General features: G+C 41.4%; 1 protein-coding gene across 4 annotated transcripts; it reads left to right on the top strand.

Annotated features, from left to right (window-relative positions):
* The first annotated feature begins 17,617 nt into the window (after positions 1-17,617).
* FST (follistatin) lies at positions 17,618-23,184 on the top strand. 4 transcript variants are annotated; one of them, XM_032337422.1, is made up of 6 exons: positions 17,618-18,126; positions 20,013-20,204; positions 20,647-20,865; positions 21,197-21,421; positions 22,077-22,304; positions 23,029-23,184. In XM_032337422.1, the coding sequence occupies exons 1-6, from the start codon at positions 18,042-18,044 to the stop codon at positions 23,109-23,111; spliced, it is 1,032 nt and encodes a 343-aa protein (XP_032193313.1). In that variant the 5' UTR covers positions 17,618-18,041; the 3' UTR covers positions 23,112-23,184. The 4 variants fall into 4 exon arrangements, with proteins under 4 accessions (XP_032193313.1, XP_032193315.1, XP_032193312.1 ...); XM_032337424.1 differs by lacking the exon at positions 23,029-23,184 and adding an exon at positions 22,766-23,022 and having other exon boundaries at positions 17,619-18,126; positions 22,074-22,304; XM_032337421.1 differs by having other exon boundaries at positions 17,621-18,126; positions 22,074-22,304.
* The last annotated feature ends 1,136 nt before the right edge of the window (positions 23,185-24,320 follow it).

The following is a 24,320-nucleotide window of genomic DNA, read 5'->3' as shown; positions in this document are numbered from 1 at the left end:
AAGTAATGTTACTTCACTTTATAGAGGGCTGGGGGTCTCCTGAAAGATACCTAAAGATAATTGGTAAACATATGTATTTTTTTCTTCACAAAATTAACATATTGATTACAAAATTCAAATAATACGTAAAAGTAGGAAGGCAAATCCTTCTTTAATCCCCTAATATTGCAATTTATTGCATAATGTATAAAACATCTCATTTAAATATGCACTAAATTTTTAATATTTATTCAATACACACTTTTCTAGTTTTATACCCATATCATACCACTCTACTTAATAAATAATAGAATTCTTCCTATATCTGTACTTCACCTCTTTTATTTTTATTTTGACTAACCCATATAAACCTCTGTGGAAGAGAACAGTTTCAGTAAAAGCAGAATATGGAAAGTGGTAAAGAAAACAATTTTCCAAGGGTGCTAGGTAGCTCAGTTGATTAAGCATCTGCCTTTGGCTCTGGTCATGATCTCGGGGTCCTAGGATCAAGCCCCGTGTCAGGCTCCCTGCTCAGCAGTGAGTCTGCTTCTTCCTCCCCCTCTGCCCCTCCACCCCTCCGCCTAGTTGTACACTCTCACTCTCTCTCTCTCAAATAAATAAATAAAATCTTAAAAGAAAAGAAAAGAAGTATCCAAATGTCACTCGTGTCTTACAGACATGCTGTTTTCCTCAGTGAAGCAAGAGGACCAAGTTTTGTAGTATCAGACATTACCATTAAAAAGCACAGAACTTAATTCTTAAACTTAATCCTGATCTCCTTTATTTCCACATCTTTTATACTATTGGTTCAATGTATTTTGTTAGCCTAACTCAGATTCTTCCACCAGATTCTTAACAAGTATGTATCTTGACAAGAAAATTTCCCTAAACTCCTAAAATAATAATGAAGCCAGCATGTTAGATTCGGTGGCAGACTTTACACCAGCTATGAAATCTGCTCTCCACCACCAGTTGAATTTGGGTACATCTATTTGTGCAGTGTGCTAGACAAAACCATGCTTCTAAAAGCCAGAATCAGACTGTGCCCAGCATCCTCTTAAATATCAAGCCAGCACAGAAGGCAGTATCATACAACATTGGTGCATTCAGGAACTTCTATATATTCAGTGACTGTACTTCTAAACCCAACATGCAAGAAAATACATTCAATTCCATGGAATTTTGTCCTAGATGATGTAAAATCGTAATCCAAAGCCTGAGGTGATGTTGCCATCCTCAGAGGAAACTTCCAGAAATCCACAGGGAGAACTAATGCAAATATCACCGCCTAGGCAACTTATTCAGAGATGCATGAGTAGTCTTAAAAAAAAAAAAAAAAAAAGGTACCCTTCAAAAAATCTGCTGCTTTCTGTGGACATCACCTCAAAAGGACCAAGGCATGGCACCAAGCACTCAACCAAAGTAACCCTGTGCACTGTAAGCATCTCTCAAAAGGAGGAAGACAGTAACTTGGACTCTCACTTGTTTCCCCCAGCAACCCCCACAGCCCTCACCCACAGACCATAATTAACATCAGTGGAAACACATGAGTGCCAAAAACAAAGATCCAGAATGTATTCACTCCATCAGGCTCTAATCTGTGCTCATTGAATCACTGCCCCTGGACATATGCATTAAACCACAGCAGCTGCGCCTACCCTGAGCCAAAGAAGCTCAATTCGAAGCAGGGTCAACAGAAGAGAAGTGGGAAGAATGTGTAGAAGCTCAAGAGTGAGTGATGCAGAATATCCTCTGACTCCTGGGAAGCACAGCAGACAACAGCTCGATGATGCCACATACCTGAAACGCAGAGGAGCTTTTGTTAACTGAGATTTCACACAGCCCCAGAGGTGAAGAGGGAAAGTCACCAACAGTGATAGACCATCTATATGTATACTTAAGCAAGATGGGACTGTGTGTCATTAATGGAGCAGTTTTGAGCCCCATTCACACACATAAATAGTAATGCCATCAGCAGCAGCATCTTCTAATATTGAGGACAAAAATAAATATTTCAACATAAAGTATAGACAGAAGCCAAGACAGGTCTCTCTTGAGTTTTGAATTTTCATCATAGACTGAAGATGACTGATGGTGATGGTGCTGTGGTTAATGGACATTTAACTGTATTTCCCATCACTTTTCCAGTATACAGTTCTGATCCCCTTGATTATTTTTCAGCCTTCACAAATGTTATTTTTCCTAAATCCCCCAGTCCACTCTCTCAGTTGCCTCAGCTAACCAGTGGTTTCACTGAGCCATCTGTGTGCTCCCTTTAATCTCTGTCCATGTAGCATGTAAGCTTTCATTGTTCAGCTACCTGAGCATTTCTCCTTTCCCCAGCACCCTCCCCCAACCATTTTGCCCAGACTGTGCTAGTCTATCAAGATGAAAGCAACACTATGACACTCGGAACAAACTTCTCCCGTCAGATGCACACAGGGGCCCTCTGTTGCACAATCTGCACTTGTCCCACATGCAATAGAGATTCAACTTGCAGATATGAGATCCAGACTGCAGATCAGAGGAGAGACTGACTTCTGCCCTTCATCTGGGCCAAAGAATACTTATCTCCTTATTTCCAGCTTCTTCTCAAGTTGCAGCTAGACCTGGGGAGATGTAAATATGTAAGTAAAACCCAAGACTAATATTCACAGGTTATTCCTTTCAAAATGCCAGCACTTCTCAGTTGCCTTATCACAAGCTGATTCAACTCCTTATTCATAAAAGGCCAAAGCAAGAAAAGGCAGCTCAGTGTGCCCGGAGGACTGCAGTAAGAGGTTACTGCCATATACTGATCTTTTGTTCTGACACATTGGTGTGTGGGATTGAGCTGTGGGCAAAGTTTCTATGTGTCTCTTTCTTGCAGCCCCAAGCTACCCTTAATCCATAGCTCTGCTAAAGAAGTCCTTTCTGAAGCAGACATAACATAGGAAACTTCAACAATTGTTGTTGGTGTTTAATATTTATTGAACACCCACGACCGGACCAGGCTCTCCGCTGATGTATAGTTTGCATTTTGTTAGAACTTTCTTGGAGGAGAAACACTTTGGCTGAAACCTAAAAGCAGTTTAGCTGTTGTAAGGACAACAAGAACACACATTCCTCAAATATCTTTAATTGCTTCCCACAACACAGTGCAATTTTCTGCTTCTAGCATTTAAAATAGTCATTAGGGGCACCTGGGTGGCTCAGTCGTTGTGTGCCTGCCTTCGGCTCAGGTCACGATCCCAGTGTCCTGGGATTGAGCCCAGCATTGGGCTACCTGCTTGGCAGGAAGCCTGCTTCTCTCTCTCCCACTCCCCCTGCTTGTGTTCCCTCTCTCATTGTGTGTCTCTCTCTGTCAAATAAATAAATAAAATATTTTTAAAAAATAAAAATAAAAATAGTCATTAAAATACTCTGAGCACATCTCTACAGTACTCCTTTAAACATTCAACTAAGCCCACTAGCAGCTTGAGAGGGAAAAAAAGTCACCATGTTAAAATATATTTTTTAAGTTTTTTTCCAGAAAATATGTAATATAATTAGAAATAAGACTCATTTTCAACCTGCACAATGTTAGTCCTTGCTTTGGTTGTCTTTCTCTTCCTCAGAACCCAGGTTTGGAACCCCTGAGGAACTCCATCTGTAGAGGTCAAGTCTACCTGCTTTCCTGAGATAGCCCTATCAGGAAAAAGATGCACAAAGAAGCCATAACCCTACTATTCTTATAGAGCTTGACAATAGACCACTTTACCTGGACCCAGGAGCCCTCCATCCTGTCCTCTGCATCTTCTTAGTTGCTAAACGGATCTGGAACCCTGCTCAAAACTCAATCTGCAAACTGAAAACCTTCTCTGATCCCCATTTACTTTCTATCAGGCTTCCTTCCCAGAGCTAGACCCTCCTTCCACGCTGGCAGGAATCTTGAGAAGTCGGAAGTATTTCCATAATACCTAGGTCTTTTTTTTTTTTAAAAGATTTTATTTATTTATTTGACAGACAGATCACAAGTAGACAGAGAGGCAGGCAGAGAGAGAGGAGGAAGCAGGCTCCCTGCTGAGCAGAGAGCCCAATGTGGGGCTCGATCCCAGGACCCTGGGATCATGACCTGAGCCGATGGCAGAGGCTTTAACCCACTGAGCCACCCAGGCGCCCCAATACCTAGGTCTTTGTTGGAGAGTTTCTGCTTGACTAATTGGACTGGTATTGGTGATCCTCTGAATTATTGCTCTTATACTTGGAAAAACTCTGGATAAACATATACCAAAGCATTAATAATCACTATCTCTGGGTGGTAAGGAAACACATGATTTCAATTTTCTCCTTTATTATATTTCCACATGTTCTGCAGTAAAACATATTTCTTTGTACTCAGGGAAGAAAAGGTTTTGTGTTTTGCTTAATACTACCAAGATATACCATTACCCATCTCCTATGTTTCTGCTTCAGTAAATTCTGCCTTCTCTTTCTAAATCTACCCTGGTAAAAAGAACTTTCTCTCCACAAAGAAGGCCAAAATCTAAGAACAAATTCTAAAAGAAAACATTTTTTTAAAAAGGCTTTAACATCTTTTGTAACATAAAAAAGATTTGAAGGGCTCCTGGGCGGCTCAGTGTTTTAAGCCTCTGACTTCAACTCAGGTCACGATCTCAGGGTCCTGGGATCGAGCAACTCCCACCACTCCATCGGACTCTCTCTCAGTAGGGAGACTGCTTCCCCCTCCCTCTCTGCCTGCCTTTCTGCCTACTTGTGATCTCTCTCTCTGTCAAATAAATAAATAAAAATCTTAAAAAAAAAAAGATTTGAAACATAGGAAAAGGAAGTGATTTACTAATCATATAAGGAATCAAGATTATGATGGCATCATGAAAATTATAAAATATTTAAGTTAAAATTACAAAATAATAAATTAAACTAGTGTAATGTTAAAACGGAGTTAGAAAATGTAAATCAAAGCCACAAAGAGGCTTTCCAGCAGGACACACGAAATTATGCACAAGACATAAAACCAAATGACCTTCAACTTCGGAAGTGTCCCCCTCCTACTCCACCCACTCATTCCCCCAGTATTTTAGTTGCAAGACTTGGACCTTTCTATATTGATAGGGAGCTGCCTTCTTGTAATCTCAAAGACTTTCACTCTACCTTAAAAAATGTATTTCTTCCTGAAATGGATTATTTATGCTGTTCTGCATGTTCTATAAGCTACTTTCCTCAACTATACCCACCAGTACCAAAGTTCACTGTTGTTCATTTAAACTGTTTTACTCTGAAATTTATAAGTTACTGACATTTGTTTCCTCATTACAAAGTCTCATTATATGACTTAAGTTTCAAATAGAATTTGACATTTGGGGGGAAAACTTAGATATCACTTCATACCTATTAAGATGGCTATAAACCAAAAGACAGTTAATAACAAGTATTGGGGAAAATGTGGAGAAAATGGAACATTCACACATTGCTGGTAGAATAGAAAATGGTATGAACATTTTCCAAAATATTGCTTGGAAAACAATTTGGTAGCATCTGAAAAAGTTAAGCATAATGTTATCATAGGATCTGGTAATTCCACTCCGAGATATATAAACTCAAGATAAATGAAAACATATGTCACACAAAAAGTTGTATGAGTATGTTCATAGCAGTATTACTCATAACAGCTAAAAAGGAAAAACAACCCAAATATCTATCAACTGATAGATAAACAAAATATAGCATATCCATACAACGATATATTATTCAGCCATAAAAAAGGAGTGGAGTACTGGTACAGGCTAGAATACAGATGAACATTGAAAACATTATGCTAAGTAAAAGAATCCAGATACAAAAGACTATATATTACATGATTCCATTTACATGAAATGTTTAGAATAGGCAAATCCATAGAGACAGTAAGCAGAATACTTATTGCCAAGAGCTAGGGGGAAAGAGGAACAAGAGTGACTGAAAATGGGTACAGGGTTTCTTTTTAGAGTAAAAAAACATTTGGGAATTAGATGATGGTGATGTTTGCACAATTTTGTGAATATACTACAAGCCACTAAATTGTATGTATTATCAAGCTGACATTGTCACCTTTACAGTGACTAATTGCTTAACCCCACAGAATAACCTGAAATTCCCTCAACCCCCATCTGGGGGGGAAAAGGGGAAGTATTTATCCATAGGCTCTCATTATTGATGAGATCAGGTCAGCTGTTCTGTAGAATGACCCACTTTCTGAATTTGATCATTTCCCTGAAGTATAGTTCTTCTATCTCCTGAATTTCCCACAAATAAGAAATTAGAACCAACATCTTGATTATGTCCAATTTACACATCATATTTTTAGCTATAATTCATCATGGGTGATGTTATTTCTTTGAATTCCATTACATCAGGACACACCTATAGCTGGTTGCCCTACTCTAGTGATATAAAGATTGACCAGTGAATTTGGGTGAAGATGGCCTGATCCCTCCATTTTGTTGTGGTTTCCCCTCTCAAATTAGGAAGTCATCTGGTTTCTTTGGCATCATATAAATGTCAGTTCCCCATCAATCATCCATCTAGTGGTTTTTGCTAACAATTGGTACCCAGTTATATCCAACTAATTCTGTACATAAGACAAATATTGTTTAATATATGAATAAATGTCAGAGATAGCTGGAGTTAGATTTCTCATCTTCCACTCTCTCCATCTCCATTCCAGGCACTGGAATGGCATTTAGGAATGGCAATGCCTACTGGAGATCAAGATCACTTTACACAGGACAATGATTCCCACACCGTTGTATACCTTGAGAGAGGGCTTGGTCCCTTTTCATCCTATCCTTGTATAAGTTTTATATCTTGAACTGTTGCTACCCTTTAAAGTTAGTGTTTAAGAAGTGAAAAGGGGAACATGTATCTTTTTGGGTATTTGTTAATGAAACAACTACTCATTCTCATTCATTTTTTTCGCTAGATCATCCCAAAGTCTTTGCATTCTTGGTTGTAATTATTCAAAACTAGGTGGATCTGGCTGTTTTCAGGGTGAGAAAGGAAAACTAACCTGTGTTACCCATAACATATTTATTCATAAAGATAAAACTGGCAATTTGGAGCATTCAAAGAAGACCATAGGCTCCCTAAACAGTCACAAACAGAAATCTGCCCTTCCTTCATTATTGTCTATCCCAAGAAATGATAACACCACCCACTCATTTGTTCATACCGGAAACCCAAGAGTAATCCTTATCTCCTTTTCTTTTGTTGCCCACATTTAGTCAGTCAATAGAACCTATTAATTCTACCTTTAAACATCTCATGAATCCATCCTTGTTTCACCCCCCGATAGAGTTTTGCTACTGGAATGGCATTCTAAAACATGGCCTTTTGCCAGGGCTAGTACCTTCCAAATCCATCTCTACAGTTCAAGCAGAGAGAACATTTCTCAGTGAAAAAATGGCTCATGTCATTCCCTACTTAAAATATCCCCATGGGGGCACCTGGGTGGCTCAGTGGGTTAAGCCTTTGCCTTTGGCTCAGGTCATGATCTCGGGGTCCTGGGATGGAGGCCCACATTGGGCTCTCTGCTCAATGGGGAGCCTGCTTCCCCACGTCTCTCTGCCTCCCTCTCTGCCTACTTGTGACCTCTCTCTCTCTGTCAAATAAATAAATAAACTCTTAAAATATATATATATTCCCGTGGATTTCCTCTGGAAACCCAATAAGCCCAGGGTTTTCATAAAAACTTATATAATCTGCACCATCGACTTCTTCCATCTCCTTATTTTCCACTCTTCCTCCCAAAGTATGTGCTTTGGTAATTACCAAACTTCTTTGGTTCCTCAAATGATTCCACTCTTGCCTTCTGAACTTCACGAACACTATTCCACCATCTCCCTCAAGCACCACCTTCTCCTGACCAACCCTTCTTCAAATGTAAGGTCTCAGCTAAATGTCCTTTCATCAGGAAGACTATCCCTGGCCATGTTCATCACAATTTATTGAACATACTGATTTAGTACCTGCCTTCTCTGTTATCCCAAAAATTCCCAAAAAGCTACAACTAGATTTGTCTTGTTTGCTCTTCTATTCCCATCACAGGGTCTGGAGAATATAATAGATATTTAATAAATATGTGTTGAGGGGCACCTTGGGTGGCTCAGTCTGTTAGGCACATGCCTTTGGCTTAAGTCATGAGCTCAGGGTCCTGGGATCAGGCCCCACAGTAGGCTCCCTGCTCCGCCTGGAGTCTGCCTCTCCCTCTCCCTTTACCACTCATACTGCTCATACTCTTACTCCCACTCCTGTACTCTCTCTCTCAAATAAATAAATAAAATCTTTTTTAATAAATAAATATGAGTTGATAATATTTCTTAGAAGATTTTATTTATTTGAGAGAGAGAGCACAGAGGCAGAGAGGGCAGCAGACTCCCCACTAAGCAGAAAGCCCAACGTGGGGTTCAATCCCAGGACCCTGAGACCATGACCTGAGCCAAAGGCAGACACTTAACCAACTGAGCCACCCAAGCATCCTATATGTTGAAATTATGTTGGAAACAAAGCCAAAGAAAAACTATGGGCTATTTTTGCTAGCATATTTTGTGTGCTTCAAATACAAATTTTATGAGTAACCTAAGTAGAAAAAAATTATCTGTAAAAGTATAATAATACGTTGTTTAGAATATAATAGTGATTACAGTGCTGTTTCTTTTGCTCATTACTCTTTAGAAATCCTAAAGTACAATCCCTTTCTAAATGCTGGGCTATAAAGTTTTCCTGATTCAGCCTTGTTTTATGTTTTGTGGAGGGATCTAGGAAATGGTGTTAATAATATCTATCTGATATAAGATATGTGGGCAAAACACTTGAGCAGACATTTCACGAAAGAACCTATATAAGTGGCTGATAAAAACATAAAAATGTATTCAACCTAACTAGTCATTTAGGGAAATTCAAATTAAAACCACAATGATGTATCATTTCATACAATGAAATTTCATTACACTCCAATGTTTAAAACTGGGGAAGTTAACAAGTATTGGTGAGGATAAGCAGCTACTAAAATCTTCCTGCTTCCTGCTACCGGTTTGCTGGTAAGTATAGAATGGTATAACTACTTTGGAAAACATTTGACAGTTTCATATAAAGTTAAATACATGCTTATTAATAGTATGATCCAGCAATTCTACTCCTAGATATACCATAGACATCCAAAAGAAAAGAAAATATATTTTCACAAAAAGATGAATATTCACACAGTTTTATTTGCAATAGTGCCAAACTGGGAATGACTTAAACATCTATCAACAGGGGCGCCTGGGTGGCTCAGTGGGTTAAAGCCTCTGCCTTTGGCTCAGGTCATGATCCCAGGGTTCTGGGATCAAGCCCTGCATCGGGCTCTCTGCCCAGCAGGGAGACTGCTTCTTCCTCTCTCTCTCTCTCTCTCTCTGCCTCCCTCTCTGCTAACTTGTAATCTCTGTCTGTCAAATAAATAAATAAAATCTTAAAAAAAAAAAATCTGTCAACAGGGGGTGCCTGGGTGGCTCAGTGAGTTAAAGCCTCTGCCTTCGGCTCAGGTCATGGTCTCAGGGTCCTGGGATGGAGCCCTGCATCAGGCTCTCTGCTCAGCAGGGAGTCTGCTTCCCCCTCTCTCTCTGCCTGCCTCTCTGCCTACTTGTGATCTGTCTGTCAAATAAATAAATAAAATCTTTAAAAAAACCTATCAACAGTTGAAAAATAAACAAATTTCAGTATATTCATAAAAAATGAATACTGTTCATCAATAAAAAGGAATAAACTACTGGCTGACAATAACAAGGATGGACCTCTAACTCAGCAATCCACTCCTAGGCATAGGCTTAGCAGTACATTCCTCAGTGTTTATACAGTCTCCAAAATATAATACAAGACTATTTATCTCGACATTATCATAATAGTCAAAACTGGTATATATTGAATAGGTATTTAATACATTATTATTAAAGAACAAAATAACAGATGGATACATCTTGGGGTATGTGTGTCTGTTTTAAACTCTCTCAAGATAGTTACTCTAATGGTGAATTGGTTAATTTTGCAAGACACTCCACTATATGGAATTATTCCAGGGAGGACACACTCACTGAGGTCTGAAGAGTTCTTGAAAAGCAAGTAGACTGATAAGGGTGTACTGGCAGAATAATCAGCCCATCTAGCAGTGGGATCTTTCAAAATCAGGGGTTGTGATCTGAAGTTCATGGAAACCTAGAGGATCTATGCTTAGATTTCTCAATGTTTATGGCCTCCTTAAAAATGAATGCAAAATTTTGTGTAGGTGTATATATGTTTGTGTCTGTACACTGTTCCGGGGAAATGGTTCATATCTTTCAATAGCTTCTCAGAGGGACTGTAAATAAGAAAAAGTTTCGGAATCACTGCCTAAACATTTCTTCAGGAAATCTGGTGCTCTGGCAAAAATGAAAATGTTGACAGTGTGATGGTTGTGTCATCTGGCTGGCCAAAGCAATGTTTTCTGCTAAAGCAAAGATTAGAAGTCTTGAGGCCAAAATGATCTCAACTAAATGGTTCTTCTACACTGTGTTTCCATCTGCCCAGCATGTGAGCCATTAACACATGGTTCCTGTTGATGATTTTTATATCCTTATTTGCAAGGAAAATGCACTGAGACCAGTTCAGAAGAATCATTTATCTAATGTATCAGAGAACCAAATAAATGAGTCTCCTTTAAACACTAACAATTTTATACTGCTAAAGAGTGGATATTTGTGGGAGATTATACATACATGGACCAATACTGTTTCTAAGTCATTTCTCTACTAATCTTTATAATATATATATTCCTATTCTAATCTAAAAAATAGCAAGTCTCGCCATGTGTTGAAATAATTTATTTCAACACTTAATGCATCATCTGTCCCGTATTTCCACATGTTGTGTCATCACCATTTGACCTCAACCCATTGTTAAATATTTAATAGTACGGCTGGATAAACAATACAAAGTATAGTTTACTTTTGAATGTAACATTTACATGAAAAAAATAAGCCAATACATGCTGCAAAAGGACAATTTTAGGTTATAGTACTACTCCTCCTGGTAAATAGAAAATAGATATAAAAGGAAAGGAAACTATGGGAAGGATGAATGAATCAGAAGAGTAATGACAAATGAAAAGATGCCATAATTCTCTAATACAGAATAAAGGTAGAAAGTAACTGCCACCCAAATGTTGGCACAATGGGAACTGCATGTTTCCACTGCTTAAAATTTAAGCATAATGATGTTTTGGGTTTTTAATAGGAATATATTCACATAAAAATGAGGAAATAATATTCAACAAAACACTAACCATTAGAGGATCATTTTTGACACTCACTGAGTGTAAATCTCATCATGACAGAAATTACTCATTTAAAGAAGTGACTATAATCTAGGAGAAACAACAGAAGAATGCATGCAACAGATTTTAATGAGTTAGCTCATCACTCCTGGAAACCGCACTCAATACATTCTGACTGACTATAGACAATCAGCCTTAGGAAGTATGAAGACAAGCATAACCCTGCACCAGAAAATCTTTACAGCCCATTGAGTTATTTTGAGATAAAGAGCTGAAAACTGCATTTATTACCCTTTAGCATGTTTTTCAATGACAATGGATCTACAAAGCATAGTTGAGAGAAAGAAAAGAAAGAAAAGAAAAGAAAAGAAAAGGAAAGAAAAAGTAAATGAAAAGATATACCATGTTCATGGTGTTGAAGACTCAGTATTGTTAAAATTTCAATTCTCCCCAAATGAACATAACATGGCCATAATCCCATGAAGCTTTTTTTGTAGAATTCAACAAGTGGATTCTAAAATATATATGAAAATGGGGGCACCTGGATGGGTCAGTGGGTTAAGCCTCTGCCTTTGGCTCAGGTCATGATCTCAGGGATTGAACCCCACTCTTCCCCCTCCCTCTCTGTCTGCCTCTCTACTTGTGATCTCTCCTTCTCTTTGTCAAATAAATAAATAAAATATTTTTTTAAAAATATATGTATATACATCTGAAAATGTAACTAGAATATCCAAAGCAATCTTGAAAATTAACAAAGTGGAGGAATTACAGTACCTGATTTCATTACTTACTATGAAGTCACAATAATCAAAATAATGTGATAGTGACATGAGATCAGAAAATAGATCAATGGAACATAATAAAGAACCCAGAAATAGATCCACACATAGGAGGTCATTTGATTTTTGACAAAGGTGCAAAGCAAAATGCAAAATGGATTTGGAATTAATTCCCCTTTGAGGAAAGGTGACTAACTAAAACTTTATATAAAGATGCAGCAGGATGTCTAAAGTCATGTATAACTGCATTGTGAACTCTGGACCTATCATAAACATAATATTTTACTTTTTGTGCTAATTAGACATCAGAAATGAGACAGAATTCATGTCAAATAAAAAACAAGTACAGATGACAACATGAATGATTAGAGAGCAATCATATCAACTACTGACTGCAATATTGAATAAGCAAGCACTTAGAAAAGAACTAATTATTAAATGTGCAAACCACTGCCTCTCTAAAATGAGGTAACAGAAACCAAAACATACAAAGGTAACTACAGCATGCCAACTCACCTTCAGCCAATGAATAATCCATGGAAGTGGTTCTGACTTTGATGTTTCAGTCATCAAGTAGGAAAACAAAACAGCAAATACTGATTTGCTCTCCTCACATTTTCCATTCAGTAGGTGTAAATGGAATCAGACTTAAAAGTGCTAAACATCACACACTGATATTTTCAGTCATATCTAAATATATGAATCATTTGTATTGTCAAAGTGACCTAAAATACAGTTAGCTATTTAGAAATTTCTATCAATCCAATATATGATTCCTATCCTGAGGTATAATTTTAATTCTTTACTTTTCTTTAAGGTTTATTTTAGTGACTTAATTACATTAAACTTGAATATGCTGATACAGCTAGTTTAAGTGACTATGTGGCCACATATCTTAGACGACTGCTGGAAACCCAAAATATTTCTAAAATTGGAGAGGAAAATAAGACAATGAAAATGTTATACAGAGCCACGCATGCCTGAGGCTCAGTCAGTGGAACTTGCAACTCTGGATCTCAGATTTGTGAGTTCAAGCCCCATGTTGGGTGTAGAGATTACTTAAGAAAAAAAAAAATTCTTTTTTAAAAATGTTATATATACAAAAACAAGTAGTACCAGAGAGAAAGGGTTGTCCATGATTGACTGGCTCTACATAACATCAAAACAACACTGAAAAGAGAAAAGTTCAGGTAATCAATTGTTTTCTCAGTCTTATATAAAAAACATACATTCTAATGACTTTTTAAAAAACTCAATTGGTTTGGACACCTTGGATAAACATTGCTTTTATGTACTCACATTTCTTAACTTTTTAGTTCTGCAACAATTCAGCCAATACAGAACCATTACCCCCCACGCCACCTCAAATCCTCATTCTAGCCTATGAAGTTGCACAATCCAGAGGCCATGACGCATTAAGTAGCTGTTTTTGTACCTAGAAGAACAAAATCTGATTTTAAAATCATTTCAGCCTATTTATCAAGTGCTTAAGCTCTTTATTTGCATTTGAAATCTTAATATTCATTTTGCAAAACACCTAACTTCAAAAAACTTGAACATCTAATTTTAAGGGAAAAAGTAAAAGCTACTCAGTTCATGACTTCAAAATTTTCCATACATAACTTCATCCCACCCCCTCCATATTCTCTTTTTAAAGACTGAAATTTAACCAGGTCTGTTCTGATCTCCAATAACAATTTTATATGATTTCAGATAGCTATCTTTGGAGCTAGATTGAATCATTTGCTAAACTCTAATATTTTAAATTTATAAACTTCAGAAGGAAGACAGCTTTTGAAGCTGACAAAAAAATAATCAGAGAACAGCAGTCTTTTTGTGTGCTGCCCAGAAAGTCAGTTACAAAGTGGTCCTATTGTGTTTCTCATAATTTACATTTACTTTTTTGGCAGAGCAGAAAGGAAAAAAATAAGAAGTCAAACTTAGAGTCATACAACAAAAATGAAAGAAGGCATTTTTATTTTAAAATGTCCCCATGACATTTAGACGCCACAAACCCAATATTTAACATTTACAGGAGATAAAACAGTAAAAAAAAAAAAAAAAAAAAAATAGCAGCTGTTTTTCTGTGATGGCATTGAACAGGTGTGATACCATTTCATACCACCGAAATTAGATGGATCTCTTGCTGATGCCCACAGGAGGCCCATATGGAACCAATATTGACCTATGTCTCATTTCCTTGAATTGGCCAGAAGATAACCCAGGCCAACAAGAGTCCTAATGACTGATCTGCACCGATTCAGAGCAGACAATCTCCCAAACAGATCAATACTATCCAAGGTGCAGCTGAAAAACAGGATGAGCTTGTATCATTAAACAAACACCAAGCTGCTTATTCACAAGGGCAAAAGCAACACAGCATTTGTGTTTTCCACAGTGTGTTTGCCAGTGACCTCAACCCTGACCTGTAGGGCCATCCTCTCTGGGGCGAGAAGTAATCCTGTATTGGGTCTGCCTCTGGTACTGGAGCACTCCTATGAGAGGTGGCATTTTTTACAAGGAGATCCACTGTGTCTGCTTTGGCCAACCTAGACAATACATGATGCCAAAGCAATTAGTCAATGCAGTTGATCTAGTCAAATGACCAGTCTGAGTATTTGACATTATGTAGACAAAAATTAAAATAGAAACAGAATTTTTACTTTTTACCCAACATACGGAATTGTGTAGACACACCTTGGATTAAATTAATTTAGAAAGTGCTTATGACACCAGTTGTCACTCTATATATAAATTAAAATAACTACTTAGATAAACCAAATACCTTTGATAAAAGTTCCAGATATTTTTATTAACCCCCCTAAAACTGACTCTATTCCAATTTTTCTTTAGTCACACAGATCTTCCCAAAAAAGCCACATTGTATCTATCTGTATGCTATTTTTACGTCAATATCTACTACAAGCTGTATATGCACATGTAATTGAACAAGTTAAATCTAATAAGAACATGCAAGTTACATCACTATTTTCATTGGTATATGTGATAAAATATGAAGAAATTATGACCTTTAAAACTATCTTCCCAGAAGTACAGGGAAAATAAGCCATGGATTAAATCGTGACCCTGCATTCCTCTAAGCAAGATGATTTCATATATAACCAAACGTGGGTAAAATTTAAATGTTTTGTACGGTCCTAGGGTGAAAAATCTAATTACAATTAGATTTCCCAAGCCTTAAGGGGCTACAGTGGATTCAGGACCAATAAATGTATTTAAACAGGGGCAAATATAAATTCATATAATTATGTTTGGATCTTTAAAATTTTTAATGGCTATTGGTAGCACTGCCATAAGATCCGGTCATCTACCACCTAAGATCTTTTATGTATTTAGAATATCTAATTTATTTTCCAGTCCTAGATACATGGTTTGGTAAACCTAGCTAAAACAAAAGCTGCGCCTGTTGCTGTTATTAAAAGACAAATTTTTACACATATAAAAAAGTCAAATAACAATAACTGTTAGCTTTCCCATTTCTTTCGACATTTTCCTTGGGGAAAAAGACCTGAAGGGGAGGAAACAAACTTTCCCTCCAGCACTTTACTATACAAGCACTATATCCACCTCCCTGAATAAAGAAGAAATAAATTCAACTTTGGAATTCTGCCATTGAGTGGCGGCTCCTGCAAAGGGGACAGTTTGCTATTAATTGTTAATGTCGTCTGCCATTAGAGGGCACTAAACAACTCTACATTAATGCTGCGTTGGAGGGAAGAGAGAAAGGAAGACGGGAAAAGAAAGAGGGGAGGGGGAAGGGGGAGAGTTTGAGCAGATTGGGGGTAAGGGAGGGAAGGAGAAAAGAGAAGTGGTAGGCGGACGGGAGGCAAGAGAGAAGAGGGAAGAGAGAGCGAGAGAGAGAAAGAATAAATCTGGAAAAATTAAGAAGGATGTGGAGCCCCCAGAGCCGTCTGAAGTCACCAAAAAGCCAGCCCCCCACCCACGGGCCGCCCGCACCCCTCCTCTCCCGTCCTCAGGACGGTAATTATAAAGCGAAAAGCAGCGGCGAGGTCACCCGTTTTTACCAGCCTGCTGCACCGAATGCGCGCGGTGCAGGTGCGGCGGCCGCGGGGCTTTGTGATTCATGCCCACTTTCAAAGGGGGGCTTGGGCCCGTCTGAGAGGCACCCAAACAACTGTCTTCTAATATTAGCACGGCTGTATTTCGGGATCTATTATAGTCTGTCCAGACAGATCCCATTGTAATGGGATCTTTTATTAAAAGATTAGCACTATCTCCTGCAGTTGGTGGAAAAAAATCTGTTATCACTGAGTTATTTGCAGTTGTGGAGGGGGGGGGGTGATGGAAGATGGGGGGGTCGGAGGACGAGAGGAGGAATGGGGGGGCGGTCTGGCGGGGGGAAGCTTGAGGGAGGGCGAAGAGGAGCGGATTTGAAATCCGTAGAACAAATCCCAGTGACCTGCGAATGTCCAAGAATTTTGTCTGCATACTTCGCTGTCTGTTGTCCTTCGGGCTCCAGAAGCAAAAAGAATGGAAATTTAAAAGGCAGCTTTGGAATAAACAATATAGCATTTTCCGTGAAGTAATCGTTTTATATAAAAGGAAATATCGCCTCCTCAGTTTCATTCAGCGGTGCCAAAAATGTTATAAATGAGAGACCCGCCAACTTTCAGCGAAGAATGCCAGGCACTGTGCTTAATAAACTGAGGCTACAGAAGTTCATTATCGATGTTGCAATCTTTTTTATTCCGCGAACCGAGAGAGAGGGAGAGAGAGAGAGAGAGAGAGAGAGAGAGAGCCGAGGAGACTGGGAGAGACAGAGACACACAGGACAGAAACTGGGGAGTCTCCGAGCCGGGGCGAGGGGGGGCAGACCGCCTACGTCGGCGCCCCCGCTCCGGGCTCCGACTCCAGACGCCGCGAAGTGAAAGGGGAGAAAAGAAAGGGAGAGGGCGAGACTGCGACGGGGGGTGGGGGGGAGGGCTGGGCCTGAGGTGTTAAACATTTTTTTTTTTTTTTCTTGCGACTCGTCGAGACCGAGGGCCGCGTCTCAGCCCCTCCCAGCCTAGGTGGAAGGCGCCGGGGCTGCGGTTCCCAGCCCCAGCTCTGGGTTGGGGGCGGCCGCGAAGTCAGGCGAGCAGAGACCCAGACACAAAACCTCGCCGGTCCCGCGCCGGGGCGGCGGGGGCCTAAATCTGCCGCGCGCCCCGGCGAAGCGGCGGGGCCGGCGCGCTCCGAGCAGACCGCGAGCGGGCTATTTCAGCAGCTCCGGGCTCTCGGGGCGTTTGCAAAGTCTTTCTGGAGCCCAGGAGCCGCGGAGCAGAGACAAACTACCGGGTTTCCCCCCTTCCCACCCGCTCCGCCCGCCGCCGCCTCCTCCAGCGCCCCCAGCGCGCCCCCCTCTCACACTCAGACACACACACACACACACACACACACACACCCGCCACCCCGGGCGCGCCGGCGTTGCCTGCGAGCGGCGGCGTGCAGGACTTGAAGTGGGTGTTCTTCCCCACTCCCCACCCCCGAAGCGTCGCCCCCACCCCCCGCCCCTCCGCCTTCCCCCTCCCTCTCCCTCCTACGCAAATAAGAACTCGGCGATTCCCCTCCTGTCGCTTTGATTTCGGGCACCTCCAACAGATAATTGGGAAGGGTTTCCAGAAGGTGGGAAATGTCACCTGATTCACACTGAACTTTTAAAAGCTCCCCACCCCCAAGGAGCCGCGCACACCCTTGCTCGCGGCCGCCCTCCCACTGCCCCACACACTGGGAGACCGCCCACCGCAAACCGCGGAGACCCCCGTCTAGATTTAAAGCGCGGCTGCGCCCGGCTTCTGACGTCCATTGAATCGCGCGGGCGGCCGGCGGCGAGCGCGGGGCTGCGCCGGGATCGCTGCGCCCTCCGCCGCTCGCCTTTGCGACGCGCGCCGCTCGTCCGAGCCACCCGCCGCCGCGCCCGCTCCCCGCGCCGCCGCGCTCCTCGCCCCGCGTCTGCCCCCAGGATGGCCGGTCCCAGGCACCAGCCCGGCGGGCTTTGCCTCCTGCTGCTGCTGCTCTGCCAGTTCATGGAGGACCGCAGCGCCCAGGGTAAGCGAGGGGGGATGCGCGGGGAGGCTCGGCTGCGGGCAGGGGTTTGTACTTTTCTGTCGTCTGCACGGAGTCTGGTCTAAGCAACGCCGCTCTCGGAAGATGTTGGACCAACTTAGCGACTCCAGGATGGAGCGGAGTGGGAACACTGAAGGCAGTGACACTTCAGGACTGCCAGCCGAGTTAGAAGCGCGGTTATCCTTTAAAAGGAAAGGGAGTAAGCTCGAATCTCTCTCAGTAGTTAGGTTAGATGCTCCAAGTTCTGGACATAATGAGTTTAGATGTTATCTCCCCTGTTTTGGCTCTGAAGAAGGGGACAAGCATCAGTAGCCAGGAGATTTAAGTCGATCCATTTACAATCTAACCTCTTTCCCTCCTACATCTTTTGGATACTTTAAAAAATGACTGGGGGGTGGGGGGGAGATACTGAAATTTCTTTGGTGGCTGGGGGACGTGGTTTCAGCAACTTTGCCCAAACTTGGAGATGTGGGTGCTGAAAATTTTAGAGGGAAGGGTAGCTTTCTGCCTAGTGGATGCTTCTTCCAACCCCCTCCCCCCAACCCCGCAAAAAAAAAAAAAAAAAATTTACCCCGGAGTGTTTTGAGTAGTTTACAATTTTTTTTCTGTGTCTCATTCCTCCGACTAACTTTATGTAGAACAGCGAGGAGCTCACAACTTATTTAAATTCTGGGATGCATTAAGAGCAAATTTCTAAAGTTTGGGGGTTTTTTAATTAAATTTATTTCAATTAGTCTTTGGGCACAATTTTTTAAAATAATGATAATAGCAGCTTGCGGTCCAATTATTGTTCAGATTATATAGATGATTCATAAGGAGTCTTCCTGACTAAAATCTTAACATGAAAAGGGAAAGGAAGGAGGGAAAATTACTTGCAAAGATTTCTCAGTAGGTAGGAGATAGGTGTATGTATGTTACTGTGAAATAGTAGGAAGCCAACCCCTTTTCTTTTTTCCCTACACTTTCCTGGAGACAGACCTGTAACTTTGCTTGCTTTAGCGTTAACGTTTTGAGTGTGTTGTAAACTGTCCCCCTGGGCACTGCCCCCTCGCCGTCGGCACCGCACTACTCTGGAGTTACCCGCCTTTCGGGGCGAGGCGCTGCCTGGGTGCCGCGGACGTGGGCGCCGGGGAAAGCAGCCCTCGGAGATTTCGAAAGATCGCGGTGGCCGCGGGCGTCCTCTGGGTCTGGCGGATTGCAAAACGGGCCGGGCGGGCTGGCGGGCGGGCGGGCTGCGCCTCGAGGCCGCACGGGGCAGCTCCGGGCAGGGCCCAGTTGCTTTTTTTTGCTTTCATTTTTCTCAAGTGCCTTTTGCTTGATCTGTTCCTGTTGTGTGTGTGTCTGTGTCGGTCTCTCTTTCTCTTCCTTTCTCCCTCGCTCTCAAGTTCTCCCACTTTCTTAACCCCTGTCACAAATAATACCCGTACCGCCTACGTGAAACCGACATGTAAAAACATCCGTCGCATCCTGTTTTTGTCAGGTTCTTTAATCTGCTCTTCGAGTCGCTGCAGGTTATGAAATGGGACGAATAAAAGTAAACAGTCTAGTAAAAGTCAATGCAAGCTGCACGTGTTGTGTCTGGGTCACTGGTAACTGACATTGATATGGCTGGGGCGCTCTGGCTTCACGTTCTCGCCTGGCTTCCCCCTCACCCACCTCCCACCTCTTCAGCCGGCTTTCCCCCCCTCACTTCCCCCACATCTTCACTCCCTTCGATTTATTTTCTCTTTTCTCTCCCGTCTCCCTCTACTCCTCCACACTCACTCCCTCCCCATCCCCGCTGGGTCTCCTTCCCTCCCTAGCTCGCCGCCTCCCTCCCCCTTACTCTGCCTCTCTCTCACCCACCTCCCACCCCTGTCTCCTCGCAGCTGGGAATTGCTGGCTCCGCCAAGCCAAGAACGGCCGCTGCCAGGTCCTATACAAGACAGAACTGAGCAAGGAGGAGTGCTGCAGCACGGGCCGCCTCAGCACCTCCTGGACGGAGGAGGATGTAAATGACAACACGCTCTTCAAGTGGATGATTTTCAATGGGGGCGCCCCCAACTGCATCCCCTGTAAAGGTAGGACTCTTCCTCCCCAGTGTGCAGGCCCTCAGTAGAGGGCGTCTTATCCTCATCTTCTCCACTGCCCAGCTGGGGTTAGGGACTAGGAGAGTTTTGTTCCTGGGTTGCCTTTATCTTCCCCCAGCCCCTGGAAGCCTTTCTGGGTGAATCTCGCCTGTTACACACTACAGGCAAAACACCGTTGCCCAGACATTCCTGGACGTACTAGCCAAGTGTGGTAGTGACGCCAGCACCCTCTCCCTATTTGAGAAAGACTTGGGAATAGGATGCAAACCACTGTCCCCCAGGCCTCCACCCCCTCCTCAACTTCTAGGAGAGAGCTGGACCCCTCCTGTTCGAACTCTCGGCCACAGGATGGTACAAGGCCTTCGCACCCCTCCTTGCTGACCTGCATACTGCCTGGCCCTGGTTTTGATCCATGCCTCTTTCCACCTCGTAGAGACCTGCGAGAACGTGGACTGCGGCCCGGGGAAAAAATGCCGAATGAACAAAAAGAACAAACCCCGTTGCGTCTGTGCCCCAGATTGTTCCAACATCACCTGGAAGGGCCCGGTGTGTGGGCTGGACGGGAAAACCTACCGCAACGAGTGTGCGCTCCTCAAGGCCAGATGTAAAGAGCAGCCGGAACTGGAAGTCCAGTACCAGGGCAAATGTAAAAGTAGGTCCTCTCTGGCTCCCCTCCTCCAACTTTCCGCCTGAGGCTGACCCGCTGGAAGACTCCTGGGGGACGGTATAGTCCCCACTAAGAGCCGAACAGTAATGATGATGCAAAATAAAGTAACCCTTTTTTATATTCCAAAGACTTCTTAAGAACACTGAGAGGATCGACCTAGAGTCATAGATTTTCTCTTGAAAACCACAAGGTTCCCAAAGTGCTTTTTGAAAAGCTGGGTGCTTCCCTTTTATGATTTCCTTGACGTTACCAAATGCTCACTGCCTAAGGGCCAGGAAGTACCTGTCATTGATGTATGTTTCCCTCTTTATTTCAGAGACATGTCGGGATGTTTTCTGTCCAGGCAGCTCCACGTGCGTGGTAGACCAGACTAATAATGCCTACTGTGTGACATGTAACCGGATTTGCCCAGAGCCCACCTCCTCTGAACAATATCTCTGTGGGAACGATGGAGTGACCTACTCCAGTGCCTGTCATCTGAGGAAGGCTACCTGCCTCCTGGGCAGATCGATTGGATTAGCCTATGAGGGAAAGTGTATCAGTAGGTATCCTGGATTAAGGAAGAAAAATGGAAATAGGATCAGAAACGTAGTTGTAGTGTTAAAACTATGGAGTTAATAAATAAGCCCAAAGCCTCTCCATAATGCATAGTTTCACCAGAGAGAGAAATACTGTCCAGTTTGGGTAAACTGTTGTAATCATGGCATTCCTCAGGGAAGCAGTTATCTTCCAGAAGCACTGGCATATATGTTGAAAGACCAGCAAGAAATAGGAAACAATTTTCTGTCTTAGAAAACTTAGAACTCACTTAATTTTACACATATTTTAGGTGCTAGACTTGCTGGAAGCAAGAAATAATTGCTTAACAGTTCCTAAAATCTGTTACCAGATTCTAATAACTGATGGAATTCTTTATTTTTCAAAAGATTCCACTTGTGGGAAATAATAAAATATATATTTAATTTCAGAATACTGTGATAACCTGTTCCCCAAAAAAACCATTTTCATGTACTAATGTGGTACATAGGAAACGTGTGCATTCAAGTTTCAATTTTATGGTCAAGCATTTTTGCATAATATCTCCATGATCCTATTAGTGAGTTTATATTTATTGACAGAGGGCTAAAGAAAGGAAAAAATGGGGAAAAGGGGAAATCCATTTACTCATCACAGGCGTATTATATATATCCTAGAAGCAAAGTCCTGTGAAGATATCCAGTGCACCGGTGGAAAAAAGTGTTTATGGGATTTCAAGGTTGGCAGAGGCCGGTGTTCCCTCTGCGATGAGCTGTGCCCTGAGAGTAAGTCTGAGGAGCCTGTGTGTGCCAGCGACAATGCTACTTATGCCAGCGAGTGTGCCATGAAGGAAGCTGCCTGCTCCTCAGGTGTGCTGCTGGAAGTAAAACACTCCGGATCTTGCAACTGTAAGTGCAATTTTAACCTTGCTGCAATTTGAGGCTTTCCCAGGCAAGCCCTAGGGAACGGAGACATAAAAAGCACGAAAACCTTCCAATAGAAGCCCATTTCTGTTTAAATTAGGTAACTGCTAAATTTCACTAGGAATTCAGTGGTCCACAGAAAAATTCCCTGGAATGTTCCCTGGCTTTAGAACTTGTCCAATGATCATCAATGGGCTTGCCTCTAAAAACTTACTTCTAGTCATTTGCCCCTAATTCTTTTGCTTTAGTAATGTGCTTTGCCGTTTGCTTTATTAACACTTGAATCTAAACTAACTGCTTCAAAGTTTTTTTTTTTTCTTTTTCAAAGACAGCTTTATATGATCACACATGGGCTGCTGCTTTTTGCAGTTGCCTCTACTAACTCTGAATTAAGGACCCAAAGCAGTTATACCTAGAACACAAGAGCGCTTTTTATCTAATTTCAGGAATCTGCCCGTAAAACCTGAGCCATTGATTCTTCAGAACTTTCTGCAGTTTTTGACTTCATAGATTATGTTTAAAACAAAAATTTTTTTAAACTTATTGCATAACAGCAGATGCCAAAACCAAAGCATCTCACTTCAAGTCACATAAAAATGCAACGCTGTAATATGGCTGTATCAGAGGGCTTTGAAAACATACACTGAGCTGCTTCTGCGCTGTTGTTGTCCGTATTTAAACAACAGCTCCCCTGTATTCCCCCATCTAGCCATTTCGGAAGATACCGAGGAAGAAGAGGAAGATGAAGACCAGGACTACAGCTTTCCTATATCTTCCATTCTAGAGTGGTAAACCCTCCACCAATGTTCAGTGTTGACATAGCCTTAGGCAAAAAAAAAAAAAAAAAGAAAGAAAGAAAAAAAAAGAAAGAAAAAAAATGGGGGGGAAAGAAAAAAGAAAAAAAAATATATTGTCCATACTGTAAATAAGTGTATGCTTATTTATTTGGGGGGAAAACTATACATAAAGGACTTTGTCCTAGAGCTCTCTCCCAGGCCACCTTGTTACTCATTGGACATGGAGAGGCAGTCATTGTGAGGTCTACTGGATGAGGCCCATAGTTGAGACTTGTAGACATTTATTTATACTGTGTCATGTTTTATAATTTATACATAAAATGTCTGGTTGACTGTACACCTTGTTTTTGAAGAAATTTATTCGTGAAAGGAAGAGCAGTTGTTATTTATTGTGAGGTCTCTTGCTTGTAAAGTAAAAGCTTTTTTTTTTTCCTTGTAAACCATTTAAGTCCATTCCTTACTATTCACTCACTCATCTGTCTCCCCTCATCTCACCGTTGTTAGAATCTTTTCCACTTTAACAAACTTGCATGTCAGTTTCTGTCATGTTTATTTATTGGATTTTCTGCTGCCTGTTCTGTACATACATGATCCCTCGGGTTTTGTTTACAAGGAATCTTGACTGACCAAAAGGCGTTATAACTGACTCAAATAGAAGGTACAGAGGATACATCTTTGAGGAAACTCCTAGTTCAGTTCTCTTGTCAGAATTTGTGAGAGAAAGGGTGATAGTAATGTTAGAATTTTCATAATATACTTTTAAGATGTTACAAATCCAAAGAAATTGAGTGATATGGGTATCTGGAGATCGAAGGAAGGGAATGCTATACATTCAACCTTTTGGTAGGTGTTTCCTTTAAGCTAGTCTGCTGTACCTCTTCAGTAAGTTCTTTTTCAAACAATGTGTCACTAAAAGTTATATCAAAGCTTTATCAGTTCAAGTTTCTTGCTTTTCATAATACTTTTTTCTGATGCAATTTTATATTTTCAAACATGGCAAGTTAAATATAAATTCATTTAAATATATAGTTTTGTACTTTTCTACCATGTAAATGTGCAATGTATATAAAAGTTATAATGTGTATTTGTAAATAAATGATGAGTGAAAAAATAAAAAAATTTTAAAAAGCCAATGGTCTCACTTGATGATGTGGAAGTTGTTTGGGCTTTTGAGTTAAAGTGTTTATGATACATTTGCTGAAAA

The sequence above is a fragment of the Mustela erminea genome, chromosome 3, assembly GCF_009829155.1.
Source record: "Mustela erminea isolate mMusErm1 chromosome 3, mMusErm1.Pri, whole genome shotgun sequence".
NCBI lineage: Eukaryota > Metazoa > Chordata > Mammalia > Carnivora > Mustelidae > Mustela > Mustela erminea.
The sequence above is the reverse complement of the archived record's forward strand: the minus strand, read 5'-3'. Positions and strand labels throughout refer to the sequence as shown.